A 14,787-nucleotide genomic window follows, 5' to 3' on the forward strand; every position below is an offset into this window, starting at 1 on the left:
GACTGAGGGACCAGCTCTGCAGGCAGCAGTGCAGAAGTAAGGGTGGCAATAGCATCACATGCCATCCTTACTTCTGCGCTGCTGCTGGCGACGGCTCTGCCTTCAGAGCAGGACTCTTGGCCAGCAGCTGCTACTCTCCAGCTGCCAAGCTCTGAAGTCAGTACTGCTGCCAGCAGCAGTGCAGAAGTAAGGGTAGCATTACCGCAGGCTCCCCCCCCCCACACACACAATAACCTTTGCGATCCCCCCACAACTCTTTTTTGGGTCAGGACCCCTACAATTACAACACTGTGATATTTCAGATTTAAATAGCTGAAATAATGAAATTTACAATTTTTTAAATCCTATGACTGAAATTGGTAAGGCCCTAAATATAATGTTAACATATTATGTAACTATATAATACATTATGTTACTTATTTAGGATCAGGTTAATATTCAGACAACCTGGCTAAATATTCTGGCTTGTCAGTTGAGGAACCCTCCTCTTCTGAGTACGCTAGAAAAAGTGACCAATTTCTAAGTACAGTACCTATCCTCTTCCTGGCACTTCTCTTGTGTACGTACTTATGTTTTTCCACTACAAGGACAATCCATATTTTACCATTCCACAATTCCATAGAAGGGGAAGGCATGCCACATTTTTCCAATAAAGTTCAATACAAAGTCTAACTGTTAAAAATAAAAAAAGAAAATAATTTGGTCTGTTTAAAATGTAGCTCCTTTCCAGAGCATTAAGTAAGCCTGTCAAGGGATCTCTAGGAAGCTGGCTTTTTGTCATGAGATTAATCTTTTTAATAATGTATTCCTTAAACTGTCTAATTCCTGGACAAAAGCACTACATGTGCAAATATGTTTCGCTTTCCCTGCAGCCTCCCTATTAGCAAAACTATGATGGATCTAAACTGGAGTCATATGCCATTTATAGAGTAATTTATATTTGTTAAAAAATCTTTGAGCTATACAAATTGAAGATGTATATCCCCTTTCTCAATTTCTTTGTCCAAATCCCTCTCCCATCTTTTCATCTGGGTTGTTTTCTTATCAGCATCTTTTTCTATCAAAATTGTATATATCTTAGAAATTAAACCTTTTGTTCCACCTTGCTCCTGGGTAACTCCTGAAATGTAGTTAAAGGTGTAGATAGAGCTGCCTCATATCCAAGTTTCACAATAAAATGTGTCATAATAAGCCAGCCCTGGAATTCATTCAGGGCTTCAGAGCAATGTGAATAAAATGTATTACAGTGGCTCTAATGTGTCTAGTTTATAGGCACAAAGAACTGTTGGCTGACTCACAATGAGGAGAGCCTCTGAATAAGGAGAGTTGAAGTAATGGGTAGACAGGAAAGGACTGCAGTAAGAAAAATGTGCTTCAAGAAGCCTCTAGATGAGGTGTGAAAAGGTTAGGGGAAGTTGTCCTAGTGTAGACAGCTAGTATTATCACCTAACTGAGAATGGGGAGTGGGAATGGAACTTGCCTTAAAAATGTGACTAGTGCAGAGGATAAAATCTAGCATCCAGCTTATCATGTCTTGGGTTAAGAATGATCATTCATTACCTTTGAAATTTCATCCTGTTATATGTATTTTCAGCATTGGCGCTCCAGATTTAAGATGGCAGAAAGGCCAGAAGCTGCCAGAGTACATGGACATTATGGTCATTACTATGATAAACTTGACAACTTGCAGAAGAGACTTTATGTACAAGATGACCTTTCTCACATCAACCAAAGAGTCGAGGAATATTATAAACAGAAAGGACAAGTTGCACCACCCCCACCTGAGTGGTAAGCCTTTTCCCTCAATTTAATTACTGAAGAATCACCAATATCTTGACTCCTCAATCTTTTTGATCATGTAGCAATGTTGAGCTGTAGAAGTAGTCACGCATTCTGTGTTGTTCCTTTCCTGCTCAGCTTTTGATGTAGTTCTTGTATTACATATGATTCAACAAGAAAAAATGAAATGCCCATTTCTATCTACCCAATTCAACCTAGAGATTCACTTCTGAATGTATTTTCATGACATTTGAAACTGTTCATTGTAGAAACTTGTCCAAGATCTCCGTGCAGCTCCCAGTCCAAATATTGTGGGAGAAATAAAACTACCCTTATCTGGACAAGTGCTTTTTAATTGGTAAAGGCTGTTCTTCCCCTCTGTCCTGCCACCCCTACCTCAAATGCTCAGAAGGCTCTAAACCCAGCAGAACCAATGCAGTTCTCTTGCCTGGAGATTGGGGTTAGGGTAGGCCACAGAGAGATTTTCTTCTGCAGAGCTTATACTATAGCTTCCATAGAAAGGTTCCTTTCTCCTGCAAGTTTATAAACTTCACAGCCTTCCTCATTCAGGCCCCACAGTGGGAAGCGTTCTCCTATTTCTGAGGCTGCCTGTCCATTAGTCACAAATGGATGGGTTCAAGAAGCATTGCATAAGGTAGACCAGGTTAAGGATTCAGGGATGCCAGATTTAAATAGTGACTTGTTTTGGAGGCTTCAGTTAAGGTAGGCTGGGTCATAAGGTTTTGGTCAAGGAAGGCAGGTTTGGGGATATCTCAGTTAAGGATGACTGAATTTGGGATACCCGGTTTAAGGATGATTAAATTCAGGATGTTAAGGACAAAATAAGTTGAGCCTGGTTCTTTGAATGACAGTAGCATTCAGAAGGCATGATGCCAAATAACTGAGGACCAAGGAACCTACAAGTGACTGCTGATGGTTTTGCAACTAAAAAAGAAGAAGAAATTCTATGAAAACCCCCTGCTAATATAAAATGAGAGTGTTACAGGCACATAGAAGTCAGAAAATGAAACATTTTGGATTGAACATGGAACTTTTAACTCTTGGTTCTTGTGTGAATGTATTACAAACCAGTATTGTTTTTAATAACATGTTCATATACTATTTCTCAAACTTCAGAAGATTGGTATAATTGATGGAGGGGGGAGGGCAAGGGACAGCGGTCAAGTGAATATATGGTTACTCAATGGTACATTCTTTATACATTTAGCACAGTATAGGTAGAATTCAGGAAGTAACTTCTGGTAAACAAATACATTTCTGGGTGTGTGTATATATAGGGAGCTTCCATGTTCATATAATTTGCTGAAAGTTGTAAACAAAAATACCATAGTTGAATGTCATTGTGTTCTGTCAGGCCCGCAGAGTATCTTCAAAGACAGCTCGAAGCCCAGCAGTACAAGATGAAAGTGGAAAAGCAGTTGGTAAATATAAACTGAATTATAGAATACAATCACTAAAGTGGAAATGAGTGACAGTCCAGAAAATGAACCTGGTCTTTCTCACATCAAAATATAGTGCTGACAAATAGGGAACTCTGCTGTAATGTTTTAATTGATGTACTCCGCAATTTTCTTCTCAAGGTTTTACTTTTTATTGTAAGAAAAACCTCCTAATGCGAAATACCATTGTAACTATTTCTTCCAGAATTATGTACTGTACTTATGTCACTTTTGACTGCAGTGTGTGTGTGGGGGGAAGTCAGAAGAGAAAATCTCTAAATGGAAATTCCTTTGCTCTGGAAATGATCTTCTGCATATCAACAGGGACTGCGACCATCCTCTGCTGACCCACATCATAACCAGATCCAGAAGCAGGAAGTGATGGAAGAGCAGCTCAAAGACCATCAGAGGGATCTGGCTAGAAGGAATGAAATGAAAGAAGAGGTATAAGACATAGAATCATAGAATCATAGAATATCAGGGTTGGAAGGGACCTCAGGAGGTCATCTAGTCCAACCCCCTGCTCAAAGCAGGACCAATCCCCAATTAAATCATCCCAGCCAGGGCTTTGTCAAGCCTGACCTTAAAAACTTCTAAGGAAGGAGATTCTACCACCTCCCTAGGTAACGCATTCCAGTGTTTCACCACCCTCCTAGTGAAAAAGTTTTTCCTAATATCCAACCTAAACCTCCCCCACTGCAACTTGAGACCATTACTCCTTGTCCTGTCCTCTTCTACCACTGAGAATAGTCTAGAACCATCCTCTCTGGAACCACCTCTCAGGTAGTTGAAAGCAGCTATCAAATCCCCCCTCATTCTTCTCTTCCGCAGACTAAACAATCCCTGTTCCCTCAGCCTCTCCTCATAAGTCATGTGTTCCAGACCCCTAATCATTTTTGTTGCCCTTCGCTGGACTCTTTCCAATTTTTCCACATCCTTCTTGAAGTGTGGGGCCCAAAACTGGACACAGTACTCCAGATGAGGCCTCACCAATGTCGAATAGAGGGGGACAATCACGTCCCTCGATCTGCTCGCTATGCCCCTACTTATACATCCCAAAATGCCATTGGCCTTCTTGGCAACAAGGGCACACTGCTGACTCATATCCAGCTTCTCGTCCACTGTCACCCCTAGGTCCTTTTCCGCAGAACTGCTGCCTAGCCATTCGGTCCCTAGTCTGTAGCTGTGCATTGGGTTCTTCCGTCCTAAGTGCAGGACCCTGCACTTATCCTTATTGAACCTCATCAGATTTCTTTTGGCCCAATCCTCCAATTTGTCTAGGTCCCTCTGTATCCTATCCCTCCCCTCCAGCATATCTACCACTCCTCCCAGTTTAGTATCATCCGCAAATTTGCTGAGAGTGCAATCCACACCATCCTCCAGATCATCTATGAAGATATTGAACAAAACCGGCCCCAGGACCGACCCCTGGGGCACTCCACTTGACACCGGCTGCCAATTAGACATGGAGCCATTGATCACTACCCGTTGAGCCCGACAATCTAGCCAACTCTCTACCCACCTTCATCTTAGTTGGCCAGAGCCATTTTATTTTACTAATTGGCAAGTATACATTCCATTTGTCAAAAACGATACTCTTTCTCCTGTCCACAAGTACAGTATTAGGTGGATTCATATGTGGGTTATATAGCACTGCCACCACCTGGTAAGGTCCTGGTACAAGAAGCTGATTTGAGTAGCACAGTCCTGATTTTGATCTCACTTCCTTTGAAGTCAGTAGAATTACATTGTTGTAAAAACAGCGTGAGAGGAGAATGAGTCCCCATGTGCACAAACCAAAAGATGTATTATTCTCTTAGTTTTTGTTCCCAGTTTCACACTTCACTACCACATTTAGAGGTGCTACTTACGCGATGTATTGTTATCAATGGAGGTTACTTATATTTTTTATATAAACTGTACTTGATTCTATGATGCTTTTGTATGATTGATAAAATAGTAATAATATTTATTTCTCATATGGATACACAAAAATTACATGCTAATGTATTTAGTTAATAATAAACTGATTTATTAAAATAAATGTAACTACAATAAAATATTATTAAGGTAGAATCAATGTTACTATGTGTAGTTACACAGATAATTTGGATGTCCATGTATTATTTTTTCTTAACCAGTGTTGTTTCTAAGGGAAACTGCATGCACGATATTCTAAACTTGGTGCTGTTTAACAGGAATACCTGAAACAATTACAGAAAATTCGGCAACAGTACCACAGTGATGTAAAAGAACTTAGATTCAAAGCAGGAGCACTGCAGGTAACAGCTCCCCCCTGCACAGTTCCAGAAGTGTTCATTTAAAGCCAATATCCAATTTACCCAGTAACTGAAACAAGCATTTTGTAAATATATCCTTTAGGAGAAACCGCAAATAAAAGACAAAACCTATCTTGTGAAACAAGGGAATGCTGGGTGCCAGCCCAATCCAAAAGATACTCCTGGAAGAAGAGAAGAACCAGTCCAGGTACCAACACTGTATAATAGAGTTTGAACACATTACCACAAACTAACTAAAGTACAATTAAGTTAATGTGATCCTACATACCTCTAGTCTATTTCTCTGAGAACTCTGAGAAGTAATAGTCAAGGAAATAAGGAACACATGAAAAATAACTTACATCTGATAGAGTCACTTTTTACTGCATGTGAGATTTTTATTTCCCTATGTTTATTTTATGTCTAAGCCTGAGAATTTTCTCTCTTTTGGTCCTGGTTTGTTCAGGTCAATGTTGTTTCTCCCCAGCTTTTACTGTGGTGTACTTTTGCTTTATTTAAAGAAATCTGTTCCTTTTTTCATGCTTTAAAAGTGGCATGCAGTGGAATCCACTCACAGGGGCAGATCTTCATGGGTGTGGATGACTCCGTGCAGAGCTAGCAGGTTCAGTTTTGCTGTGAAGGAGCAACACTTGCAGAGGCTGTACAGGGAGTGAGTTAGAGCCAAATTCCATTGGGACTTCTTGGCCAGGAAGAGACGTAGGGCCAGAGGATCCCCTGTAGCATAGATCCTCCACTTCTTCCTCACCAAGGGCTGGCAAACCAACCCCAGTTCTTAGCGGGGACTAGCAGCTGAAGAGTGGCTCCATTCTTGTGTTTCCAGACCCCAGAGAGCTCTGCAGCAGTGAGCTAGCCCAGTTACTTGGGCTGGGGAGAGGATTTTTTGGCTGTTTTGGGAGTTTGACTATTTCTTTTTATAGGATGGTTATCAGGGAGTTGCAACAGGGGAATTGGTGGAAAATAGACATGCACATTTTGGAATGGGAGATGCTAGGGTCCTATGTAATTCTAAGGCGTGACTTGGCCCCAGGTAGTTTATTTCATTTTATTGAGACAACAGAGTATATTGAAACCACTTGCATCTGGGACCTGATTCAATGCCCATTTAAATCAAGGGCACAGCCAGTTTATAGGAAATCAGGATTAAAACTGCACAGAAACCCTTTCTCCTAACATCTAATAGATGGCACAGTGCATCTATTTAGAAAAGCTGGACGTGCACAAGTCCATGGGGCTGGACGAGTTGCATCCGAGAGTGCTAAAGGAATTGGCGGCTGTGATTGCAGAGCCATTGGCCATTATCTTTGAAAACTCGTGGCGAACGGGGGAAGTCCCAGATGACTGGAAAAAGGCTAATGTAGTGCCAATCTTTAAAAAAGGGAAGAAGGAGGATCCTGGGAACTACAGGCCAGTCAGCCTCACCTCAGTCCCCGGAAAAATCATGGAGCAGGTCCTCAAAGAATCAATCCTGAAGCACTTACATGAGAGGAAAGTGATCAGGAACAGTCAGCGTGGATTCACCAAGGGAAGGTCATGCCTGACTAATCTAATCGCCTTCTATGATGAGATTACTGGTTTTGTGGATGAAGGGAAAGCAGTGGATGTATTGTTTCTTGACTTTAGCAAAGCCTTTTGACACGGTCTCCCACAGTATTCTTGTCAGCAAGTTAAAGAAGTATGGGCTGGATGAATGCACTATAAGGTGGGTAGAAAGTTGGCTAGATTGTCGGGCTCAACGGGTAGTGATCAATGGCTCCATGTCTAGTTGGCAGCTGGTATCAAGTGGACTGCCCCAGGGGTCGGTCCTGGGGCCGGTTTTGTTCAATATCTTCATAAATGATCTGGAGGATGGTGTGGATTGCACTCTCAGCAAATTTGTGGATGATACTAAACTGGGAGGAGTGGTAGATACGCTGGAGGGCAGGGATAGGATACAGAGGGACCTAGACAAATTGGAGGATTGGGCCAAAAGAAATCTGATGAGTTTCAATAAGGATAAGTGCAGGGTCCTGCACTTAGGACGGAAGAACCCAATGCACAGCTACAGACTAGGGACCGAATGGCTAGGCAGCAGTTCTGCAGAAAAGGACCTAGGGGGTGACAGTGGACGAGAAGCTGCATATGAGTCAGCAGTGTGCCCTTGTTGCCAAGAAGGCCAATGGCATTTTGGGATGTATAAGTAGGGGCATAGCGAGCAGATCGAGGGACGTGATTGTCCCCCTCTATTCGACATTGGTGAGGCCTCATCTGGAGTACTGTGTCCAGTTTTGGGCCCCACACTACAAGAAGGATGTGGATAAATTGGAGAGAGTCCAGCGAAGGGCAACAAAAATGATTAGGGGTCTGGAACACATGACTTATGAGGAGAGGCTGAGGGAACTGGGATTGTTTAGTCTGCAGAAGAGAAGAATGAGGGGGGATTTGATAGCTGCTTTCAACTACCTGAGAGGTGGTTCCAGAGAGGATGGTTCTAGACTATTCTCAGTGGTAGAAGAGGACAGGACAAGGAGTAATGGTCTCAAGTTGCAGTGGGGGAGGTTTAGGTTGGATATTAGGAAAAACTTTTTCACTAGGAGGGTGGTGAAACACCGGAATGCGTTACCTAGGGAGGTGGTAGAATCTCCTTCCTTAGAAGTTTTTAAGGTCAGGCTTGACAAAGCCCTGGCTGGGATGATTTAATTGGGGATTGGTCCTGCTTTGAGCAGGGGTTTGGACTAGATGACCTCCTGAGGTCCCTTCCAACCCTGATATTCTATGATTCTATGATCTGTGGGCTAAGCACCTGCTTGACGTCCTCCATGTATTTGAGAGAGTTTTCTTATGCTTCACGTGTTAATTAAAGTCTGAAAATTGTTTGGATATTTTATTAGGGAGATGGCGATGCACCTGATCCCTTAAGATATGCTATTTTTTTTGTTTATTTGACAAGTAGCTAATACAGAGCTATGTTGTGGCATTGGATGTAGGAAAATGAAGTGGTATAATTAAATAACATATTAAGTGCCATCATGAGACAAGATACTATGGAGGCAATTAGTCTTTCCACAGTTAAGTTTGTAACCAGATTACAATTCTAAACTTGATTTTTCACTGCCTCTCAAACTAGAACTAGATGAATCTGAAACTTCTTATACTGGTCCTGTGTCAGAGCAGGGGTTTGGTTTGTTGGGGGAATCTGACAAAGTATTCTTTAAATATGGGAGTTTGAAAAATCAGAGGTTTGCACTTTTTGAAAAATTTCCTAACTCTTTTTTTATGCCAAATCAGATAACTTTGGCAATTATTTGCTATTCCATTCCAATTAGCAGTGAAGCAATTAGGAGAATATTTATGAAGAGCAATTAATAAATGTACACCATAAACCATACACTTTATGCATAGTCTATACATACTCTGGTTCTGAGGAGTGGATGTATAATTGTACTTTTTGAACTTTATGAGCATTTTATTTTTTTCTTCAAGGATATTGAAGAAAACTTGAAACATATCAGACTACAGAACTGGCAAGAGAGAAGAGTCCTGGAAAAGAAACATAAAACAAAGGTAACAGAGATCATTGCCCTATTTTCTTCTCCTTTATAGCTTTCCTCTGTTTGTCTCAGATGGTCCCACTATGCCACGATAGCTCTAGAAAGCAGGTTGCGTACAAGTCAACATCAGTGCTACTCTATGGACTGCTGGTAAGAATTTCTGTGGGAGCAAAGGGTCATCAAGGAAAATAGCATGGTAACACAGCCCTGCCCTCAACTGGATAGTGACTCCCATTGGATACTCTAGAGACCAGCAGGATAGTGAGTTTGTGTGTGTGTGTTTTTTGGAGGGAGGTGAGGGGGTGAGAGAACCTGGATTTGTGCAGGAAATGGCCCACCTTGATTATCATGCACATTGTGTAGAGAGTTGTCACTTTGGATGGGCTATTACCAGCAGGAGAGTGAGTTTGTGTGTGGGGGGGTGGAGGGTCAGAAAACCTGGATTTGTGCTGGAAATGGCCCAACTTGATGATCACTTTAGATAAGCTATTACCAGCAGGACAGTGGGGTGGGAGGAGGTATTGTTTCATGATCTCTGTGTGTATATAAAGTCTGCTGCAGTTTCCACGGTGTGCATCCGATGAAGTGAGCTGTAGCTCACAAAAGCTCATGCTCAAATAAATTGGTTAGTCTCTAAGGTGCCACAAGTACTTCTTTTCTTTTTGCGAATACAGACTAACACGGCTGTTACTCTGAAATCTAGAGACAAGATGGGCGAAGTACCATGAGCTCCAGTACGAAACTGCAGAAAAACCTGAGTGTCTCTGGATTAAGTTTAGAAGTGTGAGCAACAAGAGTGATGTAGTGGTGGGAGTCTGCTATAGACCACCGGACCAGGGGGAAGAGGTGGATGAGGCTTTCTTCCGGCAGCTCGCAGAAGCTACTAGATCGCACGCCCTGGTTCTCATGGGTGACTTTAATTTTCCTGATATCTGCTGGGAGAGCAATACAGCGGTGCATAGACAATCCAGGAAGTTTTTGGAAAGCGTAGGGGACAATTTCCTGGTGCAAGCGCTAGACGAGCCAACTGGGGGGGGGAGCTTTTCTTGACCTGCTGCTCACAAACCGGGTAGAATTAGTGGGGGAAGCAAAAGTGGATGGGAATCTGGGAGGCAGTGACCATGAGTTGGTTGAGTTCAGGATCCTGACACAGGGAAGAAAGGTAAGCAGCAGGATACGGACCCTGGACTTCAGGAAAGCAGACTTCGACTCCCTCAGGGAACGGATGGGTAGGATCCCCTGGGGGACTAACATGAAGGGGAAAGGAGTCCAGGAGAGCTGGCTGTATTTCAAGGAATCCCTGTTGAGGTTACAGGGACAAACCATCCCAATGAGTCGAAAGAATAGTAAATATGGCAGGCGACCAGCTTGGCTTAACGGTGAAATCCTAGCGGACCTTAAACATAAAAAAGAAGCTTACAAGAAGTGGAAGGTTGGACATATGACCAGGGAAGAGTATAAAAATATTTCTCGGGCATGTAGGAATGAAATCAGGAGGGCCAAATCGCACCTGGAGCTGCAGCTAGCAAGAGATGTCAAGAGTAACAAGAAGGGTTTCTTCAGCTTTGTTGGCAACAAGAAGAAAGCGAAGGAAAGTGTGGGCCCCTTACTGAATGAAGGAGGCAACCTAGTGACAGAGGATGTGGAAAAAGCTAATGTACTCAATGCTTTTTTTGCCTCTGTCTTCACTAACAAGGACAGCTCCCAGACTGCTGCGCTGGGCATCACAACATGGGGAATAGATGGCCAGCCCTCTGTGGAGAAAGAGGTGGTTAGGGACTATTTAGAAAAGCTGGACATGCACAAGTCCACGGGGCCGGACGAGTTGCATCCAAGAGTGCTAAAGGAATTGGCGGCTGTGATTGCAGAGCCATTGGCCATTATCTTTGAAAACTCGTGGCGAACGGGGGAAGTCCCAGATGACTGGAAAAAGGCTAATGTAGTGCCAATCTTTAAAAAAGGGAAGAAAGAGGATCCTGGGAACTACAGGCCAGTCAGCCCCACCTCAGTTCCCGGAAAAATCATGGAGCAGGTCCTCAAAGAATCAATCCTGAAGCACTTACATGAGAGGAAAGTGATCAGGAAGAGTCAGCGTGGATTCACCAAGGGAAGGTCATGCCTGACTAATCTAATCGCCTTCTATGATGAGATTACTGGTTCTGTGGATGAAGGGAAAGCAGTGGATGTATTGTTTCTTGACTTTAGCAAAGCTTTTGACACGGTCTCCCACAGTATTCTTGTCAGCAAGTTAAAGAAGTATGGGCTGGATGAATGCACTATAAGGTGGGTAGAAAGTTGGCTAGATTGTCGGGCTCAACGGGTAGTGATCAATGGCTCCATGTCTAGTTGGCAGCCGGTGTCAAGTGGAGTGCCCCAGGGGTCGGTCCTGGGGCTGGTTTTGTTCAATATCTTCATAAATGATCTGGAGGATGGTGTGGATTGCACTCTCAGCAAATTTGCGGATGATACTAAACTAGGAGGAGTGGTAGATACGCTGGAGGGCAGGGATAGGATACAGAGGGACCTAGACAAATTGGACGATTGGGCCAAAAGAAATCTGATGAGTTTCAATAAGGATAAGTGCAGGGTCCTGCACTTAGGACGGAAGAACCCAATGCACAGCTACAGACTAGGGACCGAATGGCTAGGCAGCAGTTCTGCAGAAAAGGACCTGGGGTGACAGTGGACGAGAAGCTGGATATGAGTCAGCAGTGTGCCCTTGTTGCCAAGAAGGCCAATGGCATTTTGGGATGTATAAGTAGGGGCATAGCGAGCAGATCGAGGGACGTGATCGTTCCCCTCTATTCGACATTGGTGAGGCCTCATCTGGAGTACTGTGTCCAGTTTTGGGCCCCACACTACAAGAAGGATGTGGATAAATTGGAGAGAGTCCAGCGAAGGGCAACAAAAATGATTAGGGGTCTGGAACACATGACTTATGAGGAGAGGCTGAGGGAACTGGGATTGTTTAGTCTGCAGAAGAGAAGAATGAGGGGGGATTTGATAGCTGCTTTCAACTACCTGAGAGGTGGTTCCAGAGAGGATGGTTCTAGACTATTCTCAGTGGTAGAAGAGGACAGGACAAGGAGTAATGGTCTCAAGTTGCAGTGGGGGAGGTTTAGGTTGGATATTAGGAAAAACTTTTTCACTAGGAGGGTGGTGAAACACTGGAATGCGTTACCTTGTATCTTTTAGGTGTTACTGTATCTCTCTACTGTTGTTTGAATAATAGAAGCAGATGCAAATGTTAAATTAAAATTTACATGAGATGTCAGGAAACTTTTCTAACAATAATATCAATTAGGCATTGGAATAAGGCTTCTAAGGGAAGTTATTGCAGACCAGGCACTGCAAGTATTCAAAATTTGGATTGGACAGGATTTTTGAGAACCTACAATAGAGACCAATCTTGTGCATGGCAAAGGGGGCACTAGACGGTTATTTAATAGGGCTTTTTTTTAATTCTCTGACATTGCCGTCTTGTCTAGTCTTGTCATACAATCATTTGCCATCTTGTCATAACAATAATTATCATATAATAACTATCTAAAAGATTGCTATCCCTCTTATGTTTATATAGACATTGTAAATTTCAGTAAGTGTTTTAAAAATAGTTTTAAGTACTACTACTTCCCTAAAACCACCTGCAAATCTTTGTTGCTACATTTTTCAATTTTGAAAACTTTTTTCCCCCTTCCCTGTTGCTGTGTGAAAGACACAAACATGGGAAACTAACCATACTGAAACTGACTATACAGAAATTGCTGTCAAATAAACAAAGTGAACAAACAGGGAAATATTTTTTTTCTAATCTTTTCAGGCGTAATAACAATAGATAAACAGTTTTCATAGAAAAGTAATTTTTGAGTTGGTAGTGCTCCTTTTAAGCTGCATAGATTTTAATGAGCTACTTTAATGAAGTATGTGAACTTCTTTTTTGTAGGGAGGAGTAAAATTTGAAATTAATTTAGATGCATGTGTTCCTGAGGAAGATACTGTTCAAGAAGAGGTATGTTGTAGCTCTGTTAAAATCACATTTGCTTTAGTAGTCTGAAGATATGATAGCAGCTCCATCATTTAAGTTGTAACCAGGTTTCCATTATAATCCTCCTCCTCCTCCCTTTGTTATAAAGAAAATATTCCACTTGATATTGCACATGTATGATCATCTGCCAGAGGAAGATTTTTGGAGGGGGAAATTTGATGGTGATTGGATAAAGCATTAATCAGAAATAGGGCTGTCAAGTGAGTAAAAAAATTAATCGCGATGAATCGTGCAATTAAAAAGATGAATCACGCGATTAAAAAGATGAATCGTGATGAGTCGCACTGTTAAAAAATAGAATAGTATTTAAATATTTGTGGATGTTTTCTACATTTTAAAACATATTGATTTCAATTACCACACAGAATACAAAGTGTACAGTGCTCACATTATTTTATTATTTTTATTACAAATATTTGCACAGTAAAAAACAAAAGAAATAGTATTGTTCAGTTCACCTAATACAAATAATGTAGTGCAATCTCTTTATCATGAAAGTTGAACTTACAAATGTAGAATTATATACAAAAAATAACTGCACTCAAAAATAAAATAAAGTAAAATTTTAGAACCTACAAGTCCACTCAGTCCTACTTCTTGTTCAGCCAATCGCTCAGACAAACACATTTGTTTACATTTATAGGAAATAAATGCTGCCTGCTTCTTGTTTACAATGTCACTGGAAAGTGACAACAGGTGTTTGCATGGCACTGTTGTAGCCAGTGTTGCAAGATATTTACATGCCTGATGCACTAAAGATTCATATGTCCCTTCTTGCTTCAACCACCTTTCCAGAGGATGTGTCCATGCCGATGACGGGTTCTGCTCGATAACAATCCAAAGCAGTGCGGACCGATGCATATTCGTTTTCATCATCTGGAGTCAGATGCCACCAGCAGAAGGTTGATTTTCTTTTTTGGTGGTTCAGTTCTGTAGTTTCCGCATTGGAGTGTTGCACTTTTAAGACTTCTGAAAGCATGCTTCACACCTCATCCCTCTCAGATTTTGGAAGGCACTTCAGATTCTTAAACCTTGTGTTGAGTGCTGAAGCTATCTTTAGAAATTTCACATAGGTACCTTCTTTGCGTTTTGTCAAATCTGCAGTTGAAGTGCCTGTGCTGGGTCATCATCCGAGGTTGCTATAACATGAAGTATATGGCAGAATGCGTGTAAAACAGAGCAGGAGACATACAATTCTCCCCCAAGGAGTTCAGTCACTAATTTAATTAACACATTTTTATTTTAATGAGCGTCATCAGCATGGAAGCATGTCCTCTGGAATGGTGGCCGAAGCATGAAGGGGCATACGAATGTTTAGCATATCTGGCACGTAAATACCTTGCAATGCTGGCTACAAAAGTGCCATGCAAATGCCTGTTCTCACTTTCAGGTGACATTGTAAATAAGAAGCAGGCAGGATTTTGTCCCGTAAATGTAAACAAACTTGTTTGTCTTAGCGATTGGCTGAACAAGAAGTAAGACTGAGTGGACTTGTAGGCTCTAAAGTTTTACATAGTTTTGCTTCCTGACTGCAGTTATGTAACCAAAAAAACCCCCACATTTGTAGGTTGCACTTTCACAATAAAGATATTGCACTTCAGTACTTGTATGAAGTGAATTGAAAAATATTATTTCTTTATCATTTTTACAGTGCAAATATTTGTAATAAAAATAAT

General features: G+C 41.8%; 1 protein-coding gene across 3 annotated transcripts in view; it reads left to right on the top strand.

The window, feature by feature from the left end:
* The window catches only part of NEK5 (NIMA related kinase 5), a 53,379-nt gene that overhangs the window by 25,111 nt on the left and 13,481 nt on the right, over positions 1-14,787 (top strand). For all 3 annotated transcript variants that reach the window (XM_048848769.2, XM_048848787.2, XM_048848777.2), the window contains 7 exons: positions 1,595-1,788; positions 3,155-3,221; positions 3,564-3,683; positions 5,438-5,521; positions 5,622-5,726; positions 8,999-9,079; positions 13,010-13,075. In XM_048848769.2, the coding sequence (XP_048704726.2) occupies positions 1,595-1,788; positions 3,155-3,221; positions 3,564-3,683; positions 5,438-5,521; positions 5,622-5,726; positions 8,999-9,079; positions 13,010-13,075 (717 nt within the window). The remainder of the gene's footprint in view (positions 1-1,594; positions 1,789-3,154; positions 3,222-3,563; positions 3,684-5,437; positions 5,522-5,621; positions 5,727-8,998; positions 9,080-13,009; positions 13,076-14,787) is intronic.

The sequence above is a fragment of the Caretta caretta genome, chromosome 1, assembly GCF_965140235.1.
Source record: "Caretta caretta isolate rCarCar2 chromosome 1, rCarCar1.hap1, whole genome shotgun sequence".
In the NCBI taxonomy this organism is placed as follows: Eukaryota; Metazoa; Chordata; order Testudines; family Cheloniidae; genus Caretta; species Caretta caretta.